At 37.4% G+C, this 21288-nt stretch overlaps 1 protein-coding gene across 2 annotated transcripts in view; it reads left to right on the forward strand.

Moving 5' to 3' along the window:
* Positions 1 to 21288, forward strand: part of USO1 (USO1 vesicle transport factor) — a 91001-nt gene that overhangs the window by 53403 nt on the left and 16310 nt on the right. Inside the window, exons 9-14 of one of the 2 annotated variants that reach the window (XM_050790832.1) lie at positions 6904 to 7082; positions 10497 to 10637; positions 13528 to 13616; positions 14020 to 14174; positions 17361 to 17572; positions 19025 to 19045. In XM_050790832.1, coding sequence (XP_050646789.1) covers positions 6904 to 7082; positions 10497 to 10637; positions 13528 to 13616; positions 14020 to 14174; positions 17361 to 17572; positions 19025 to 19045 — 797 coding nt within the window. The remainder of the gene's footprint in view (positions 1 to 6903; positions 7083 to 10496; positions 10638 to 13527; positions 13617 to 14019; positions 14175 to 17360; positions 17573 to 19024; positions 19046 to 21288) is intronic. The other variant, XM_050790833.1, reaches the window with a different exon arrangement.

Genomic DNA, 21288 nt, shown 5'->3' on the forward strand with positions numbered 1-21288 from the left:
TTCTGTGGCCAAAGGATGGTGACTATGAATTTGTTACATATCTGTAATGAGAAGTAATAAGAGATGGTACAGCCATATAGCCAAGCCTCGAGGGAATAGGAGTATTTTATGAGAGTAGAGGAACTGTGGTCTCTTGAAAGTACACTGGGCTGGGAGGGTCATAGATTCAACATACTGACTCTAAGGTACATGGGATTGAGAACATGAATTACTTTCACTCGAGAACATTGGAAGATAAAGCAGATTCTTTAAAGAAAAGGAGCATTTCAAGATATAATTGAGGTTATAGCGTGTTTTATTAACCAATATCTGAGAGTTGGCAATGGCATCATGAAAGGATATGAAAGGAGATTAAATGGGAGAGGGGAAATGCAAACTATTGTAAAATGAAAAACTGGGAAAGCAGAGATGACCAGGGAGGTGTACATTTTTGGAGGCAATTGAAGAAAATAGGGGTTTAAGGAAAGGTAGAATTTGCTAAGTTTTCCTAATTGCTAAGACAAGTCTCAGTGGCTCTTTGTGAGTGATTAGTGGCCATTAAGGCTCTAGGGTTCACTAAGATGCACGCTGGAAAGAAGGCCTGCTAGTTGTAGTGAGGGCTTTTGACATGCTTATTCCTTCAAAGCCTTCCGATGGTCCTAATGGCAGACAATAATTTAATAGATATTTATGGTCCTCCCTAAGAGGCAGATAGAGTGGTTCCTCCTCATAAGATGAGGAGCCCCGTGGTTCATCAATAGGAGGTAAGGAAGCCTCTAATCTGGAGAGATTAGGTCTGGTTAAATCAGGAATTCTTTAAAAGCATTTAAAATGTGCACCTTAAGCATTTTAAAGTTAAATGTAATAAAATAAAGGTGTATATTTATGTACTCGTCTTTGGAATAGGGCCAGAACTACTACTTTGAATATGAGTATGCTGATTAAAGTTTTTCATCATCTTCCTTGCATACATCACACCTATAATATATCATGTAGGATTTGCATTTTGATTTCTTTAAAATAGATTGCAGGATATTTCTGGGTTTTTAAAATTACTTCTCTATCTTTTAGAATTGTATTATCCATATTTAACAGCTGTATTTTTAGTGACTTCCTTTCATTGAGTTTTGCCAAAGACTTAAATTTAATTTTCAGAAAAATAACTGTTTTCACACATATTTTGGTAATTTTATATAGTATTTAATTAATAACCAGTGCAAATAGCATGTTAGGTTTGTGAATGAAACAATTGATTCTTAGATACAATACCAAAAGTGTGATCCATAGAAAAAAAATTGATAGATGAGACTTCATTAAAGCTGAAAACTTGTGTCCTGCAAAAGATTCTGTTGAGAGAATGAAAAGACACTTCACATACTGGAAGAAAATATTTGCCAAACACATGTTTGAAAAGGGACTTGTATCTAAAATATATTTAGAACTGTTAAAACTGAAAAATAAGAAAATAACCCCATTTAAAGATAGGCAAACGATCTGAACAGACATCTAAAATGATACACACATGGCAAATGACCATATGAAAAGATGCTCAACATTATATGTCACTAGGGAACTGCAAATTAAAACAATGAGATATCCCTACATACCTTTTAGAATGAGGAAAACTGAAGAAAACATTGACAACACCAAATGATGGAGAAGATGTGGAACAACAAAAACACATTTGTTGCAAATGTGTTTGGAATGCAAAATGGTACAACTACTTTAGAAAACAGTTTAGTGGTTTCTCACAAAGCTAAACATAGTCTTACGACTCAACAATCACACTCTTTGGTATTTACCCAAATTGGTTTAAGACATATTCACACAAGGCCGGGCGCGGTGGCTCACGCCTGTAATCCCAGCACTTTGGGAGGCCGAGGCGGGTGAATCACGAGGTCAGGAGATCAAGACCATCCTGGCTAACACGGTGAAACCCCGTCTCTACTAAAAAATACAAAAAACTAGCCGGGCGAGGTGGCGGGCGCCTGTAGTCCCAGCTACTCGGGAGGCTGAGGCAGGAGAATGGCGTAAACCCAGGAGGTGGAGCTTGCAGTGAGCCGAGATGGTGCCACTGCACTCCAGCCTGGGCGACAGAGCGAGACTCTGCCTCAAAAAAAAAAAAAAAAAAAAAAAAAAAAAAGACGTGTTCACACAAAAACCTGCACATTAATATTACAGCACCTTTGTTCGTAATTGCCAAGATTTGGAAGCAACCAAGATGTCCTTCAGGAATTGAATGGATAGATAAACCGTACTACATCCATATAATGGAATGTTATTTAGCAATGAAAAGAAAAGGGTTATCAAACCATGAAAGGACATAAAGGAAGCATAAAGGCACATTGCTAAGTAAAATAAACCAGTCTGAAAAAGCTACATGATGTATTATTCCAACTATAGTTGACCCTTGAATAACTTAAGGTTTAGGGACACCAATGCCCCAGACAGTTGAAAATCTGCTTTTAACTTTTGGCTCCTCCAAAACTTAACCGCTAATAGACTATGTTTACCAGAAGCCTTACCAATAACATAAGCAGTCAAGTAATACATTTTGCATGTTGTATGTATTATATACTCTTCTTACAGTAAAATAAGGTAGAAAAAAGAAAACATTAAAATCAGAGAGAAGAGAAAATGTATTTGCTGTTCATTAAGTAAAGTGGATTATCATAAAGGTCTTCATCCTTGTCATCTTTATGTTGAGTAAGCTGAGGAACAAAAGGAAGGATTAGTCTTGCTGTTTCAGGGATGGCAGAGAGGAAGAAAACATACATATAAGTGGACCCATACAGTTCAAACCCAGCTGTTCAAGAGTCGGCTGTATGTGACATTCTGGAAAAGGCAAGACTATGTGGACCATAAATATTTAGATCCGTGGTTGCCAGGGATTTGGGGATAGAGGAAGGAAGGGATGAATAGGTGAAGCTCAGGTTATTTTTTTAGGGCCATGAAACTATTCTGTATGATACTGTAATGGTGGAGACAAGAGATTATACTTTTGTTAAAACCCATAGAACTTTATAGCACAGAGAGTGAACCTTAATGTAAACTGTGGAATTTAATAATAGTGTATTAATATTTATGAATTGTAAGAAATGTACCGTATTAATGCAATATATTAATGATGGGGGAACTGGAAAGTACAGGCATACATTGTCTCATTGCATTTCCCGGGGAGTATATTTTTTACCAACTGAAGGCTTGTGTCAACCCTGCATTGAATAAGTCTGTTGACTCCATTTATCCAACAGCACGCCCTCACTTCATGTCTCTGTTACAATTAATATTTCAAACGTTGCATTATTATATCTGTTACGGTGATGTGATCAGTGATTTTTGATGTTACTATTGTAATTGTTTTGGGGTACCACAAACAGTGCCCATATAAGAGGGCAAACTTAAGCAAAAATGTTATATGCATTCTGACAGCTCCACAGACTGGCCCATCCTTTCTCTCTCTCCCTCTCTACCCCCCGCCCCGCCCCCCGCCACCGGCCTCCCTATTCCCTAAGACATAACAATATTGAAATCAGGCAAATTAATAACCCTACAGTGGCCTCTAAGTTTTGAAGTGAAAGAAGAGTTGTATATCTCTCACTTTTAATCAAAAGCTAGAAATGATTAAGCTTTCTCTGCTGAAGATACAGAGGAGGGCATGTTAAAACCTGAGGCCAGAAGCTAGACCTTTTGCACCAAATTGCCAAGTTGTGAATGCAAAGGAAACATTCTTGAAGAAAATAAAAAGTTCTACTCCAGTGAACACATGAATAATTAGAAAGCAAAACAGGCTTATTGCTGATATAGAGAAAGTTTTAGTAGTCCAGATTGAAAATGAAACCAGCCACAACACTTCATTAAGCCAAGCCTAATCCAGAGTGACACCCTGACTCTTCAATTCTTTGTAGACTGAGAGAGGTGAACAAGCTGCACAAGGAAAGTTGGAAGAACGGATGTTGTATTAACAAGCATGAAACTAGCAGATGTTGCTGCATGAGATTTAAGGAAAGAAGCTGTCTCCCTAACAAAAGTATGAGGCAAAGCAGCAAGTGCTGATGTAGAAACTTCAGCAAGTTTATCCAGAAGATTTAGTTAAGATAATTGATGAATTATGCTAAATTTTCAGTGTAGACAAAACAGCCTTCTATTGGAAGAAGATGCCATCTAGAACTTTTGTATCTGGAGAGAAGTCACCTCCGGGCTTCAGAGCTTCAAAGGACAAGCTGACTTTCTTGTTAAGAGCTAGTGCAGCTGTTGACTTTAAGTCGAAGCCAGCGCTCACTTACCATTCTGAAAATCCTAGGACCCTTAAATATACTAAATCTACTCTGCCTGCGCTCTATAAATGGACAACAAAGCCTGGAAGACAGCGCATCTATGTAAGAGCATGATTTACTGAACACACATTTACTGAACACACATCTCTTACACATCTATTTAAGAGCATTTTTTTCCTAAGCCCAGTGCTTTAAAAAAAAAAGATTTTCAAAATATTACTTCTCATTGACAATGCACCTGATCACCCAAGAGTTCTGATGGAGATGTACAAAGAGAATAATACTGTTTTCTTTTTTTTGAGATGTCTCGCACTGTCACCTGGACTGGTGTGCAGTGGTGCAATCTCGGCTCACTGCAACCTCTGCCTCCTAGGTTCAAGTGATTCTCCTGCCTTAGCCTCCTGAATAGCTAACATTACAGGCACCCAATACTGTGCCCGGCTAATTTTTTGTATTTTTTTTTTAGTAGAGACGGGGTGTCACTATGTTGGCCAGGCTGGTCTTGAACTCCTGACCTTGTGATTCGCCTGCATGGCCTCTCAAAGTGCTGGGATTACAGATGTGAGACACTGTGCCCGGCCAATAATATTTTTTTCATGCTGTTAACACAACATGCATTTTGCAGCCCCTGGATCAAGGAGAAATTTTGACTTCCTTTTTTTTTTTTTTTTTTTTTTTTTTTTGAGATGGAGTCTTACTCTGTCCCCCAGGCTGGAGTGCACTGGTACAATCTTGGCTCATGCAATTCTCGTACCTCAGCCTCGTGAGTAGCTGGGATTACAGGCATGCACCACCATGCCCAGCTAATTTTTGTAATTTAGTAGAGACAGGGTTTCACCACGTTGGCCAGGCTGGCCTCGAACTCCTGACTTCAACTGATATATCCACCTCAGCCTCCCAAAGTGCTGGGATTATAGGCATGAGCCACTGCACCCAGCAATTTTGACTTTCAAGTCTTAATATTTAAGAAATACATTTCATAAAGCTATAGCTGCCATAGACAGTGATTTCTCTGATGCATCTGGGCAAAGTAAATTGAAAACCTTCTGGAAAGGATTTACCATTCTAGATACCATTAAGAACATTTGTAATTCGTGGGAAGTCAAGAGTTTGGAAGAAGTTGACTCCAACAACCGTCATGGATGACTTGGAGGGGTTAAAGACTTTAGTGGAGGAACCAACTGAAGATAAGGTATAAATAACAAGAGAATTAGAAGTGGAGCCTGAAAATGTGATTGAATTTTTGCAATCTCGTGATCAAACTTTAACAGATGAGAGGTTATTACTTATGGATAAGCAAAGAAAGTGGTGAAGATGCTGTGAACATTGGTGAAATGACAACAAAGGATTTAGAATATTACATCAGCTTAGTTGATAAAGCAGTGTCAGGGTTTGAGAAAATTGACTCCAATTTTGAAAGAATTTCTACTGGGAGTAAAATGACTCACTGAAGGCTCAGGTGGTCATTAGCATTTTTTAGCAATGAAATATTTTTAAATTAAGGTTTGTACATTCTTTGGACATAATGCTATTGCACACTTAATAAATTACATTATAGTGTAAACATAACTTTTGTATACCCTAAGAAACCAAAAAATTTGTGGGACTCACTTTATTGTGATACTTGCTTTATTGCAGAAGTCTAGAACCAATAAGTAGATGTCTGTGTAGAGAAACTCCATTTGTACTTAGTTTTTCTATAAGCCTAAAACTGCTCTAAAAAATGAGTCTTTCTTTAAAAAAGTAATTGATTTTTGTCAACATATAGCTCAACTATTAGGAGTAAAAGTGTTGATGTACCAGATGAGCTTACTCGTCGTTACTTACAGCGTCCAGCATCAGTCAATATGTTTATCAGGAGAAATGGAGGTCATTCATTAATCTATTATAATACTTGGTAAAGTAGAGATCAATTGGAGAGTTTTCACTGTGATAATAGTGAAAGCTGTAGTGTGGATGAAACTGCCCTGGAGAGTATATGCTGTAAACAAAGAAGAAAAAGGATAAAACCATGGAGGAGAGAAACAATGAAAGATTGAGAACCTGCAGAGCTGTAAGGAAAATCAGGAAAGAGTAATGTTTTAGAAGCCAAGGGAAGTTTCAAGGAAGAGACAATGTTAAGAGCTTCTTAGAAATCAGATAAGATACGGTTGATTCATTCAACAAATGTTTAATAGTTAAGTACTGTGTATATACATGATACCATGTCTCTGTCTCTGCTAAAGATACAGAAGTAAGTAGGCTGTTTATAAGTGTTTGTGAATTATAATCTAGTGGAGAAGACAAACACTACCTAATAATAAAAGGAGTAGGCTACTGTAAGAGCATGTAACTCGTGACACTAACCTATTCCTGTAGTCTTGGTAATCACTGCTGAAGAAATGATGTTTAAGCTGGGATTTGAAGATAAACGATGAGTTACTAAGGCAACTGGGTACTTGACGTAGAAGTCAAGAGATCTTTAGGGTACCTGAGAAAGAGCATGCAGATTATGGCCTGTGGCCATCAGGTGTCTGAACAGACTATCTATCTGTCTCGCCATATTGAAGAGATGCTGAGCATGGAGATTTATCTTTTTAAAAATGTTTGAGAGTTTTGCGTCAGGGTTTATCAGCCTTAACACTTGTGTGTTACATTATTTCCCCAGGTATAGTAGTTGAAGATTGTTTGATTTTGCTCCAAAACTTGTTAAAAAACAACAACTCCAATCAAAATTTTTTTAAAGAAGGCTCATATATTCAACGTATGAAACCTTGGTTTGAAGTTGGAGATGAAAATTCTGGCTGGTCTGCACAGAAAGTGACCAATCTACATCTAATGCTACAGGTATACTATCCTTAGACATAAATGTGGTAAGAATTTTGACAGTGATATTTACAAAGAGAAGAAAATTGCTTGTATTTGATAAATCCAGAATATTTGATGGGTTTCAGGTTGACTTAAAAACACTTTAATATGGAAATTTGCAATTATCCTCCAGCTAGAGATTCTGCCTACCCATTACTTAGCTTTGACGGTTATTAACATCTGGCAATTTTGTTTCATCGTTTATTCCTCTCTTTGCTGTATGATTTTAAAGCAAATTCAGACATACAGTTTCCTGATGGATTTTACATTAGGGAATAATAGGTTAGATTGTTGATTTGAATTTTTAAAAACCTGCTTTCTTCATTTAGGGCTCTGATAGGATAAATTTTAATATTCAAAATATTAAGTTCAAATAAATTCATTCAGTAAGCATTTACTGAGAGCCAGGCACTGGATACTAGGAAATGAATGATCATGTCCTGCCCTCAAAGATGATAGTTTGAGTTTTAAGTCCAATACATGTTAAATTGACAGACCACCTGTGATTTATTGATGCTCTATGGTGAAAGCTTAGTGGTAATAATAAAAGTGAGGACAGTAGGATCCCAAATTATTTCCTCATCAGAGAAAATTTTGAAGTTCTTTGAAGTTACTTACTCCTTTATTGAATCCTCCTTCTTCAAACTCTTAAGTTTATACTAGTCTCCTCACTTATGAACTCATAATTCTTGTGGGCCTTTGAATGTCTCTGAATTACACCTGTGTCTCTCGGAAGTTTTGGACCTAACTAGATGGTTAGCTCCTCTAGTAATTAGAGTCTGAATGTTGTCCCATGCCATGGAAGTTGCCTGCATAGGATTGATTGATAATTAGGGTAATCTGTGCCCCAGTTTGCCAGTACGGTATTCGTTTTGTAATTACTAATGGCGTCCTCTTTCACTTCAAAAGTGTCCTCGTTTGCATTATAAATTATGCAGTTACCCTAGTTAGAATATGCCTAAAAACTGTTAGAAAAGTGTTTTACAGGAGAACTTAGTCACAGAGTCTATTTGTACTCCCAGCTTATCATTTCCGTTTTCAGTTGTTGGTTTTATACATTTCAAGAAGTTAATAGTTTTTTAATGTTTTAGAACCAGTGTCACCAAGTGGTAAGCTTGATAGCTTTGTTCAACACTGCTTTGTTTTGTTTTGTTTAAGAGACAGGTTCTCACTTAGTTGCCTAGGCTGAGTGCAGTGGTATCCTCACAGCTCATTACAGCCTCAACCTCCCTGGCTCAAGAAATCCCTCCACCTCAACATCCTGAGTAACTGGGACTACAGGCGCAAGCCACCACTCCTGACTGGATTTTTAATTTTTAGTAGACATAAGGTCTCAGTATATTGCCAGGCTAGTCAGGAATTCCCGAGCTCAAGCAATTTTCCTGCCTCAGCCATCCAAAGTGCTGCTGTTATAGGTGTGAGCCACATGCCCAGCCTACACTGCTTTCTTAAATAAGGAAATACCTCCAGAAAAGTAATTTCCAAAATGTGATTAGAGAGGGTGAGAGAGCCGGGCACGGTGGCTCACGCCTGTAATCCCAGCACTTTGGGAGGCTGAGGCAGGTGGATCACGAGGTCAGGTGTTCAAGACCAGTCTGGCCAACATAGTGAAACCCCGTCTCTACTAAAAATAAAAATAATTAGCTGATCATGGTGGCAGGCGCCTGTAACCCCAGCTATTTGGGAGGCTGAGGCAGGAGAATCACTTGAACCTGGGAGGTGGAGGTTGCAGTGAACTGAGATTGCGCCACTTCACTCCAGCCCAGGGAACAGTGTGAGACTCCATCTCAAAAAAAAAAAAAAAAATAGGGTGAGAGAATCTGATGATGTACAAAAGCATGTATTTCATATCAAACAGTGAAAAGTTAAATTGTTTGAGAAAGCTAAACATGTTTTATGGTTTAGAGTACTATGTAAAGAATTATTCTGAAGGAAGTGTCACTGTTTAAAAAGTAAAGTAGGTTAGGTGTGGTGACTCACACCTGTGATTCCAGCACTTGGGGAGCCCAAGGCAGGTGGGGGTCACTTGAGCTCAGGAGTTTGAGACCAGCCTGGGCAACATGGTCTTTATCAGCCCGGTGTGGTGGTGTCCACCCATTGTCCCAACTACTCAGGAGGCTGAGGGGCAGGATCACTTAAGCCCAGGAGGTTGAGGCTGCATTGAACCATAATCATGCCACTGCACTCCAGCCTGGGCAACAGAATGAGACCCTATCTCAGAAAAAAAAAAATACCAAAAAATTATTAGAGTACAGCATGTAAACAGAAAATTACAGTATTCTCATTATATAACAAATTGATTCTTTTAAGAATTCTTTACTTTTCAAAAGTGAATAAACTGGCTTTCTGTAGCTTAGTAAAGCTTTTCTTTCTTACACTTGTCGTGAAGACCATAAACTCCAAAGCAAAGGAACTGAGTTTAATTCATTTTAATATATTCTCCACCTGCAATACTGAATAGCAGATTCACTCATGACTTTGCAGGCCAGGAGTTATCTTCTGCTATTCTGTTAGAACCTGTTGGAATACTTTATGTATAACTTTATTTAGAGTTGCTTATATTTTAAGTTCTCTATCATACACCAAATAAAAATGCATCATTGTTTTCCTGTTTGGACATATACATTCTGTATTGGAACTATTCATCATCACAGTTATCATGATTGTGTTCTGAGCCATTGAAAACACAAATTGATCTGCTTGCAGAGTTTTAATTCAAATTTTGCAGACTAAATTTAAAGAAAACATCTTTTGAAAAGTTTTTTAGTTATAAAATATTTTAATTTGGAGACGTAACTGTGTTGGTTATTTGAGATAACTTTTTTTCATGTTTCTGAAATTTTAAGTTTACAGTCCAAGTAATCATAGAATCATAGGAATTTAATTGGCATTAGCAATCAGTGCAGCCCACCCCATGCCTAATACATGAATCTTTTACCATCTCTCCAGTTGTTGGTTTTAGCCTCTCTTTAGATATTTCCAGTTGAGGGGAAATTTATCACCCGTCAGGTCATTCTCTTTTCAGATCTGCTGTCTTATTAGGTAGTTTATTATTAACTTTGATAAGAAATCTGCCACTCTGTAACTTATTCATCCATTTACTTATTGAATATGTACTGTTACAAGTACTGTGTTTGGGAAACAAAAATGACCAAGGCAGTTTCTCTCTGGGAATTCACAGTCACCTGAAGGAGACAACCTTAAGTAAGAGGCATAATGCAGTATTACTGTCACAGAACTATTGCCATAGGAGCTCAAAAGAAAGAGCACTTAAATGTGGCTGAGCAGCTAAGGGAATACTTCATGCAGAGTTTCTTGTTCACATAGATCAGATTTGCCTCAAGCCTTTTCAAATCTTTAAGAGACAAATTTTGTTTTCTCTTTCTTTCACAGCTTGTTCGTGTACTGGTATCTCCCACCAACCCTCCTGGTGCTACCAGTAGCTGCCAGAAGGCTATGTTCCAGTGTGGGTTATTGCAGCAGCTTTGTACTATCCTAATGGCTACTGGGGTTCCTGCTGATATCCTGACTGAGGTAAAGCAAATGAAGTCAAAGCTAACTCTGTGGAAGTTGAAATCCTGAATCCTAGGAAGAATTAGATATTTGCTGAGGGAAAAACTGTAATAGTTAACCATTTTTTAGGTTAAAATTTTTAATGATCTTACTAAAATATAATTCACATAATGATAAAAGTATTGATTCCAAAAGATATACTCATCCCTCAAGTTTTATAGTCCATAAATAATAATGTTAAAGTTTTGCAGATCCATCTACAAAGATTTCTCATTAATTTTATTACATTCAACAGGAGTGCACAGTATGATTTACATTTTGATTTTGAGAACCATGTCACTTAGTCTTATTCAACCGGTAGATTCATTGAATAGTAAATTCTTTTCCCCTGTGTGGCGTTTTCTGTTGCTTACCTATAAGAGAAAGAAGTTAGTTTGAAGAAGAAAACTTCAGTTTGTTTACATTTTTAAAAAATTTTTCTCAAATTAACACGTGCAATATCAAAAGTACAAATAATAAAAGTTTTATAACAAAAATGACTGCCTTCAGCCTCACTTGTCCTTACTGTAAGTCCCACTTTACTTCCTCATGTTGCCCCATAATTATTTTATGGAATTTATATTTAAATCAATAGTTGGGGTTTATATTTTTACAATTGTATTGATACCATTCCTGCTAAGCCAAATAGAGCCCTATATCCTTTTTTAAATATATATTTTTCTCATCCATGAGTCAAATTGTGTTCTTCATTTTACTGTTACTCTATATATGCAGAGGTATATATGCTTAATAATCATATATTAACACTTCGTTCCCCACCGCAGGCCACCTGCAGACCTTCCATTCTCCTGCTCCAATCTGGGCTCTAATTCTGCCCCATGTCTCTTGTCCTGGGACTTTCTTTTGCCATCCACCTAGGATTTCCTTTACTTCTCTCCTGACAGACTCCTTGGTTATCTGGATCCTTTTTTTTTTTATTTTTATTTTTGGTACAGAGGGTCAGTCTGTTGCCCAGGCTGTAGTACAGTGGCATGAACTCAGCTCACTGCAACCTCCGCCTTCCGGGGTTCAAGCGATTCTCCTACCTCAGCCTCCTGAGTAGCTGGGATTACAGGTGCCCGCCACCACGCCCGACTAATTTTTGTAATTTTAGTAGAGACAGTCTCACCATGTTGGCCAAGCTGGTCTTGAACTCCTGACCTCAAATGATCCACACATTTTGGCCTCACAAAATGTTAGGATTACAGACATGAGCCAATACTCCTGGCCTAGATCACATATCTTTTTCCTCTATCCCTTGGTTCATTAACTTTATTTTTCTTAATTTTCTTTTGTTGTTGTTGTTGTTGTTGTTGTTGTTGTTGTTTTGAGATGGAATTTCGCTCTTGTCGCCCAGGCTGGAGTGCAGCGGCATGATCTCGGCTCACTGCACCCTCCGCCTCCTGGGTTTGAGCAATTCTTCTGCCTCAACCTCCCAACTAGCTGGGATTACAGGGGCCTGCCACCATGCCCAGCTAATTTTTTGTATTTTCAGTAGAGCGGGGGGTTCCACCATGTTGGCCAGGCTGGTCTCGAACTCCTGACCTCAAGTGATCTGCCCACCTCAACCTCCCAAAGTGCTGGGATTACAGGCATGAGCCACTGCACCCGGCCATTATTTTTCTTAGTTTTTTTTAAAAAAAAAAAAAAGAGTAAATAACAAAAAGGATTTATTTTATTTTTGGCTCTTTCATGTCTGAAAATGTCATTCCTCTACTTTCAGAATTTAATGTTTGGCTAGATAGGGAATTCAGGGTTGGAAATCACTAATACTAAACTTTCAGAACATCATTCCAGTGTTGCTGTTAGGAAGTTTGAAGCTTGAAGCCATTATAATCCTACTCTGTTTTTTGTTGTTGTTGTTGTTTTAACGTAATCTTTTTATCTCTAGAAACTTTTGAGATCTTTTTTTTTTTTTTTGGTTTTCTGAAATGTACTAATGATATGCTTTCCTGTGGTCCATTTCCCTATTCCGTTGCTCTCCAGTTATTTTTATCATTCACTGAGCACTTTCAGCTGGAAACATACATCCTTCAGTTCTGAGGGTATTTTTGGCATTCCTTGATAATTTTCTCTTTTCTGTTTTGTAGTGGTGGTGGTGTCATTGTCGTTGTTGTTTTGAGACAGAGTCTTGCCCTTTTACCAAGACTGGAGTGCAATGGCACTATCTCAGCTTACTGCAACCTCCACCTCCCGGGTTCACACAATTCTCCTGCCTTAGCCTCCCAAGTAATGGGGATTACAGGCACATGCCACCATGCCTAGCTAATTTTATATTTGTAGTAGAGACGGGGTTTCACTATGTTGGCCAGGCTGGTCTCAAACGCCTGACCTCAAGTGATCCACCCACCTGGGCCTCCCAGAGTCCTGGGGTTACACACATGAGCCACTGTGCCTGACCTCTTTTCTGTTCTCTTTCTGCAACTCTATTAGTAGACTTTCTGGGTAATTTGTCTTTTTAAAAATTAATTTTTAATTAACAAAATGGTATATATTTATCTTTTATAACATGTTTTGAAATAGTCTTTTTATTTTTTAACTTTATCCTTGAATTTTTTAATCTTTTAACTTTGTTCTCTGATTATTTTAAAACCTTTTTCTATGTTTATAGAAATAGATATTTCATCTCCTAGAGAATAGTATTATAGTTTTTGAGATTTAAAAGGCATGTCAGGTGTTGTTTTATTGGAGACCCATGCTTAATGCTTTAAAATTTTACCTTGAGAAAGTGTTACAAGATTACAACGTTATCATTGATGTTTTGGTGCTTTTGGCCCTTAAAAAGTGGAATATAAGATTTTTTTCTCTTGGAAACATTTTCCTTCTTGGCTTAATTTCTCTAAATGTTCTTCTTCTTTCTTCCCCTTAACAGACCATAAATACTGTATCAGAAGTTATTCGAGGCTACCAAGTAAACCAAGACTACTTTGCGTCTGTAAATGCACCTTCAAACCCACCAAGGTAGAGAAGGGGAAATACTGAGATTACTCTGAGGAAGTAAAAACTTTGGGTTGTTAATGTATCTCATATACACATCTTACTCTTTTTAAAGAAGTTTAGTTGTATGTTTTGAAACTAGAAATTATCTTGCAAGATAAATGATATTGGAATTTTAAAAGAGTTGGTAGTTTTTGGAATTTAGATACTTAGATTCAGATATCATGTCGTTCACATCCTAGCTGTATGCCTTAAGCAAACAGTCACTTCACTCTGTCAGCTACAGTTTTCTGTGAAATAGAGATAGAAATACTTAACTTGCTGGTGTTCTGGTTATGATTCTTCAGTCCACAAAAATGACTAGTTATTGACTTGTATACTTGGGTTGCATTGTTTCATTTTGTTCTTTTCTTTTTAAATGCAACAGACCGGCAATTGTAGTACTTCTCATGTCCATGGTTAATGAAAGGCAGCCATTTGTTTTGCGCTGTGCTGTTCTCTATTGTTTCCAGTGTTTCTTGTATAAAAACCAAAAAGGACAAGGAGAAATCGTGTCAACACTTTTACCTTCTACCATTGATGGTAAATAATTTAGTTCTAATTTTTATTTGAAAAAGTAAATCATTGTCTTTCAAACTTTTAATTGAATCTTTCTTTCTATGCTTTAGCCTAAAATACTTTGCATGCTTAGGTGAAAAAAAAAAAAAACACCTGAATTCTAAAGCCTGCAGGTAAATTTAGACAACAGGCTTTGGAGTCAGACAAGAGTTTGCATTGTAGAATTTTCTCTTTTGCTATATAACTTTTGTTGTATAACTTTTTAACTTGAGCCTTACTGAGTTATGGGGGATAATAATACTCATCTTTATGTGGGCATAATACCCCATTAGGAACATTGTGAGGATAAATGCAGTTACATGCATTACATTACGTAAAGTACTCACTCCAAAACTTAGCATGTATAGATGCCAGTAAACAGAATCTACTGTTAATTATAATTGTCATTCTAAAGATGAATTTTGCTGGGTGCGGTGGCTCACACCTGTAATCCCAACACTGTGGGAGGCCAAGGCAGGCGGATCACCTAAGATCAGGAGTTCGAGACCAGCCTAGCTAACATGGTGAAACCCCGTCTGTACTAAAAATACAAAAATTAGCTGGGCGTGGTGGCAGGTGCCTGTAATCCCAGCTACTCAGGAGGCTGAGGCAGGAGTATCCCTCAAATCCTGGAGGCAGAGGTTGCAGTGAACCAAGATTGTGCCACTGCACTCCAGTCTGGGCAACAGAGGGAGACTGTCTCAAAAATAAAAATTTAAAAAAGAAGATGAATTTTACTGTTAGATCACATTTAACTTTCAGTCTGTTGTTCTATTATAGGTTAGAGTCATTACCCTTTTTATGGGTTCTTTAAATGTTTCATCTTACCTAAGATAAATTTTTGAAATAATTACCTTTATTAACTTTAAACTTTAAGAGCAGTTTCATAAAGGTAATTGGAAACATCAATAAAACTCATTTTAATTACATACATTGAAGTTTTTTGTTAGAATTTAAGTCTGTTTAATTATATTTACCAAAAAAATTTGGTAAAAAAATTATTACCGTAAAAAAATTACTGACCATTAATGAAAATAAGACCCTGATGTAGTAGAATGATCAAAATGTGGCATTTCCTTAAGTTTGTTTTAGAAATGTTGTTTTTAATTAAGGTAAGTTTTTGGAATGTTACCATCATCAGTTTGATGCCAAAAATATTTTAATACAAGTTGAGCATCCCAAAAGTGAAATCTGAAATGCTTTTTTTTTTTTAAACATTTCTTCAAGCATTTAGCCTTTGTGTTTCAAACAATCTAATTGCACTCATTAAGTAATTTTGAAATATATACTTAAGCCAGGCATGGTGGCTTACACCTGCAATTCCAGCACTTTGGGAGGCCAAGCCAGGCAGATTGCTTGAGTCTAGGAGTTCAAGACCAGCCCGGGCAACATAGCGAAGCCCCATCTCTACTAAAAATACAAAAATTTAGGCTGGGCCTGGTGGCTCACGCCTGTAATCCCAGCACCTTGGGAGGCCGAGGCGGGTGGATCACCTGAGGTCAGGAGTTCAAGACCAGCCTGGCGAACATGGTGAAAACCCGTCTCTGCTAAAAATACAAAAATTTGCCAGGCGTGGTGGCACATGCCTGTAATCCCAGCTACTGGGGAGACTGATGCAGGAGAATCACTTGAACTTGGGAGGTGGAGGTTGCAGTGAACTGAGATCACAACATTGCACTCCAACCTGGGCAACAGAGTGAGACTCCAGCTCAAAAAAAAAAAAATTAGCCAGGCATGGTGGCACACGCCAGTAGTCCTAGCTACATGGGAGGCTGAGATGGGAGAATCACCTGAGCCTGGGAGGCTTAGGCTGCAGTGAACCGAAATCGCACCATCACACTCCAGCCTGGGCAAACAAAGTGAGACCCTGTCTGCAATAAAAATTAAAAATAAAATATACCCTTTTTTTTAAATTATAGTCACCCTGTTGTGCAATCAAATGGTATATCTTATTCATTCATTATTTCTTTTTGTTGTTGTTGTTTGAAACAGAGTCTCCCTCTATTTCCCAGGCTGGAGTACAGTGGCGCAATCTTGGCTCACTGCAAACTCCGCCTCTCAGGTTCACGCCATCCTCCTGCCTCAGCTTTCAGAGTAGCTGAGACTATAGGCGCCTGCCGCCATGCCTGCTAATTTTTTGTATTTTTTAGTAGAGATGGGGTTTCACCGTGTTAGCCAGGATGGCCTCGATCTCCTGACCTCGTGATCCACCCGCCTCAGCCTCCCAAAGTGCTGGGATTACAGGCGTGAGCCACCACGCCCAGCCTTATTCATTCTTTCTAACAATATTTTTGTGTTCATTATCCCCACCTTCCCTCTAACTTCCCACTACCCTGTCCTGCCTCTGATAACCATCTTTCTAATCTCTGTGTCCATGAATTCCCACAAATTTTTAGATCCCACAAATAAAGGTAAATAATTTTACCTTCTACCATTGATGGTAAATAATTTAGTTCTGATTTTTATTTGTTCTCACAAATGAGTGAGAACAAATGTTTGTCTTTACATACCTGGCTTTTTTCACTTAACATAATGATCTCCAGGTTCATCTGTGTTGTTGTAAATGACTGGATCTCTTTGTTTTGTATGGCTGAATAGTGCTCCATTGTGTGTATGTACCACATTTTCTTTATGGAATACTTCTGATCCCAAGCATTTTGGATAAGGGATACTCAACCTATGTTTCTTTTCTCTCTGTTTTTTTTTTTTTGGAAGATAGGGTCTCACCTTGTCCAGGTTGGAGTGCAGTGACACGATCCATAGCTCACTGCAGCCTCAAACTCCTGGGCTCAAGTGATCCTCAGGCCTTAGCCTCCCTAGTAGCTGGGAATACAAGCATGCACCACCAACTCCTGGCCTCAAGGGATCCTCCCACCTCAGCCTCCCAAAGTGCTAGAATTACAGGCGTGAGCCACCATGCCCAGTCTCAACCTATATTTCTTTGTTCTGTTACTTTTCTTCCAAGATAACTTTCTCTCATTGTTCATTTTGCTTTGAAAAGCAGATTTTTATCATTCTGAAAGTATATTTAATACTACTAATTAACACATGTTTAATGATTATATTTAATGGTATTTCACACTATTTTATGTGTACAGAAAGCAATTGATTTAAAATTTGGTTTACGTAAAAATCTAATATATTTTTATTGTCTGCCTGCCATCTTTGTAGCAACAGGTAATTCAGTTTCAGCTGGCCAGTTATTATGTGGAGGTTTGTTTTCTACTGATTCACTTTCAAACTGGTGTGCTGCTGTGGCCCTTGCCCATGCTTTGCAAGAAAATGCCACCCAGAAAGAACAGTTGCTCAGGGTTCAACTTGCTACAAGTATTGGCAACCCTCCAGTTTCTTTACTTCAACAGTGCACCAATATCCTTTCACAGGTAAAGTTTTGCATGAAACTTCTCTAAGGGGGAAAAAGTTCTGTACATTTTGATGTCAGTGATACAGGATTTAAGGATGTCTTTAGAAGATACAGATGAAAAAGGACAGAGAAGACTTATTCTGCTTATTAGTTCATCATAATCAGAAACAGTTTTGTGGAGAAAAAGCAGTAAATACTGTTAGAGGAATAGTTTTGCTAAATAGTTATAAGGTCTGCATCATGATGAAAATACATGTTCTGGCCAGAAAGGTATTTTGAGGGTTTTGTCTTGCTTTTAAATTATCCACAGTGTTCATGCATGTCATTTTTCTCTTTCTTCTCAGTAACTGAATTCAGGTTAGTTTATGGGAGGGAATAGAGTAAAGTCATAGCTGTGTATTTCCCTCTTTCTCTTCCCAAAGCAATTGATCATCTAGAAATAGTGGAACAGTGGTCCATTGTATATATAGTTATACAGTATATTCCCTTGAGGTTCGTGAGTTCTAAAATCCTTAAGTCCCCAGTGCATATCATTTACCTAGTAAGATGTAGGAAAATATAACAAAAAATTTTTGTGTGTCTTAGACTCTTAGTGAGAACAACAAAGCTTTATTGAAGTGTAGGTGCTAGGCATTTAGGAATGTCACTTTCTGTTACATGATTTGCCCACATGTACCAGCCTTGCTTTTGAACAGTTCAAGTTCATGCTTTAGCAAAACTCTAAAGTCATTGACATTTAAAGTCACTCAGGGAGAGTAAAAACGTGACTAAATCTAAAATTGTTCTGTACACTGCTCTAGCAAGTAGTTATCCTACCCACTCCCCATAATAATGTGGTTGTGTCCGTCTTTAGTTTTTAATTCTGCCACACTCGTTGAATTTTTCCTTATTTTGAGCTTTTAAAGAAACATTAGCTCCATCCATAGAAATTATAAATGAAAGCTTAAAAAGTAACTATAGTGAAAAGGAAGTTGAAGTTTAAAATTGGCTTACTTTAATTGAAAGCTTATTTTGTCTTAATACTTACCTCTTAGAGATTTAAAAAACTACCCTAAATTTTTATATCTTTACTTATTTATTACTTGGCATTCTCACGTTGCTATCTGTTGACAACAGTTTTTTTTTAAAAGTCAAACAGTAATTATCTGTCTAATCACCATCACCACAGACTTCACTTTAACATTGAAATTACAATGAATGCATGATGAGAAGTGCTAAAGATGGTGATGTCTTCCCCATTCTTAAGTAATCACAGTGCTATAAAATTATCCTTTATCTTCTAAAATATATATCCTCTAAATGTATCCTCTAACTTTATTGTATAAAAGAAGTATCATTAGAACTATCCTGTCCCAAATTATTGGCTTGAGTTTGTAGAGAGACTATGAAAAAGTATTTGAGGGATTTTTCCAGATTTAGACTTTTCTGAAGTAGTAATATGTTTGAATAATTTGTAATGTATAATTTGCAGGGTGATAAGATCGACAGACGGGTATGTATCACTTGATAAAGCTTAGGCATTTTCCTCTTTCAGCAAAGCTTTTTCTCTGTCTTGGGTTTTGCTGATTGGTTTTTTTTAACTGCTTGTTTGAAGTTACATTCTACTTAACACTTTTGCGTGTCAGCCAATTTATTTCTATCATAAATGACTCTCCAGTTTTTCTCCATGGGATATTGTATTGGTGTTACTAAACACTGTGGGAATGAGAATCTGAATCTATACTTGTGCTTCTTCTGGGGATGCTTGCACTTTTTGGATTTCCTTGGTTTTGGTTTTTTGCGTTTTTTTCTCCAAGCTTGCCTATTGATTTTCTCTGAAGCCATTTCAAAGGAATTGAATTCAGGATTAAGAATTTTGTCTTTAATCAATCAGCATATGAAAGAATGTGATTATTTTTATACTAGATTATTTAAAATGTACAATAGTAAGTATAATTTTGTAATTTGAAATATTTTAAATGAAATATTATGGATTATTCTGAATATAATCCATGTGCTACGGCCACCACTGAGGGTTAGTTTTTGCTGTGTGCGGGGAAAGTGCTATTTTTGTTTTGTTTGTTTTGTTTTGTGTGACTATTTGGCAGAAAAGGAGTGTACCTTAATATCTATGTTTGGGCATGGGTTTCAGTTGAATAATGTGGGTAGTAATAAATGAGGTCCTGTTATGAATTGTGTCTTTGTGTATGAGCATGATTTAACATGTGTCATTAACTTACACACACACATACATATTTTGCAGCTTTAGCCTGAATAATTTTATATCAGGGAAAGTGTTTTATAAGTATACGTCAGTCATTTGAAAGGTAATTTTTTTGGGGGTATTAATTTATATACCATAAAATGCACAGACCTTCTGTGTTTCATGTGATGATTTTTGGTGTTTGAGTGTATCTCTGTAAACACCACCCAAAACAAGATGTAGAACATTTTCATAATCCCAGAAAGTTCCATCATGCTCTTTTCTTTCTTTTTTTATTTTATTTTTTTTTTTTTTTTGAGACAGAGTCTCACTCTGTTGCCCAGACTGGAGTGCAATGGCACGATCTTGGCTCACCACAACCTCTGCCTTTCAGGTTCAAGCAATTCTCCTGCCTCAACCTCCCAAGTAGTTGGGATTACAGGTGCACACCACCACGCCCGGCTAATTTTTGTATTTTTAGTAGAGACAGGGTTTCACCATGTTGGCCAGGCTGGTCTCAAACTCCTGACCTCAGGTGATCCACCCACCTGGCCTCCCAAAGTGCTTGGATTACAGGCGTGAGACACTGCACCCAGCCCTCAGCTTCAAATATTTTGTTTGTAGTTCTCTTTTATCCTGTAAAATCTGTGATTTATAATTACCCCTGAGAATGCTCTCAAATTAGAGTTTTAGCCTCCATTTGTTTTCTCAAATCTCCTCAATGATTCACACACTCTAGGGGCTCTGGAAAGAGGTGTGTGTACTTTTCCTTTTATTCATATCCTCTGCCCATTTTATATTAACGTACTTAACCCTTGTTTTTAATATGAGTTACAGATTTTTTTTTTTTTCCTGGTATGTCATTTGTCTTTTGACCTTGATGTTTTGTTTTGGATTTTTTTTTTTTCTCAGACTTATATTTTATGGCTTCTGCATTTTAAGTCATACTTAGAAAAGGCGTTTCCATGTTCAGATTTTAAGGAATTTACTAGGCCAGGCGTGGTACTAGTATTACACCTGTAATACTAGCACTTTGGAAGCTGAGGCGGGGGCATTGCCTGAGCTCTGGAGTTCAAGGCTGCAGTGAGCAATGATTGCTGCACTCCAGTCTGATAGACAGAGTGAGACTCGGTTCCCACTCCCCCGAGAAAAGACTTTAAGGAATTTATACTTCTCTTTTTATCTTATACTTTCTGGTTTCTTTTTTTGCATTTAATTCTTTGTTCTGTTTTTCTCAACAAACTTTATGAGATACAGATCCACTGATCTTTTCCTAAATAGCTATCTAGTTGTCCCAAAATCTTTTAAGTCTATTTGTAACTCACTGATGGTTATATGCTACCTTTTTCATATACTAAATTCTCATTTGTATATGGGCCCATTTTTCTGGATTTTTGTATTCTGTCTCTTGATTCCTGCTTGTTCATGATCCATTATTCTCTCTCTCTCTTTTTTTTTTTTTTTACAGTGTCCCTAGTTAATCTCACTTTCTTCATACGATCTTCAGAATCATGCTGTTTTGTTCAAGAAGCAAAAAAACTTTTTGTAATTTT

The sequence above is a fragment of the Macaca thibetana genome, chromosome 5 (genome assembly GCF_024542745.1).
Source record: "Macaca thibetana thibetana isolate TM-01 chromosome 5, ASM2454274v1, whole genome shotgun sequence".
In the NCBI taxonomy this organism is placed as follows: domain Eukaryota; kingdom Metazoa; phylum Chordata; class Mammalia; order Primates; family Cercopithecidae; genus Macaca; species Macaca thibetana.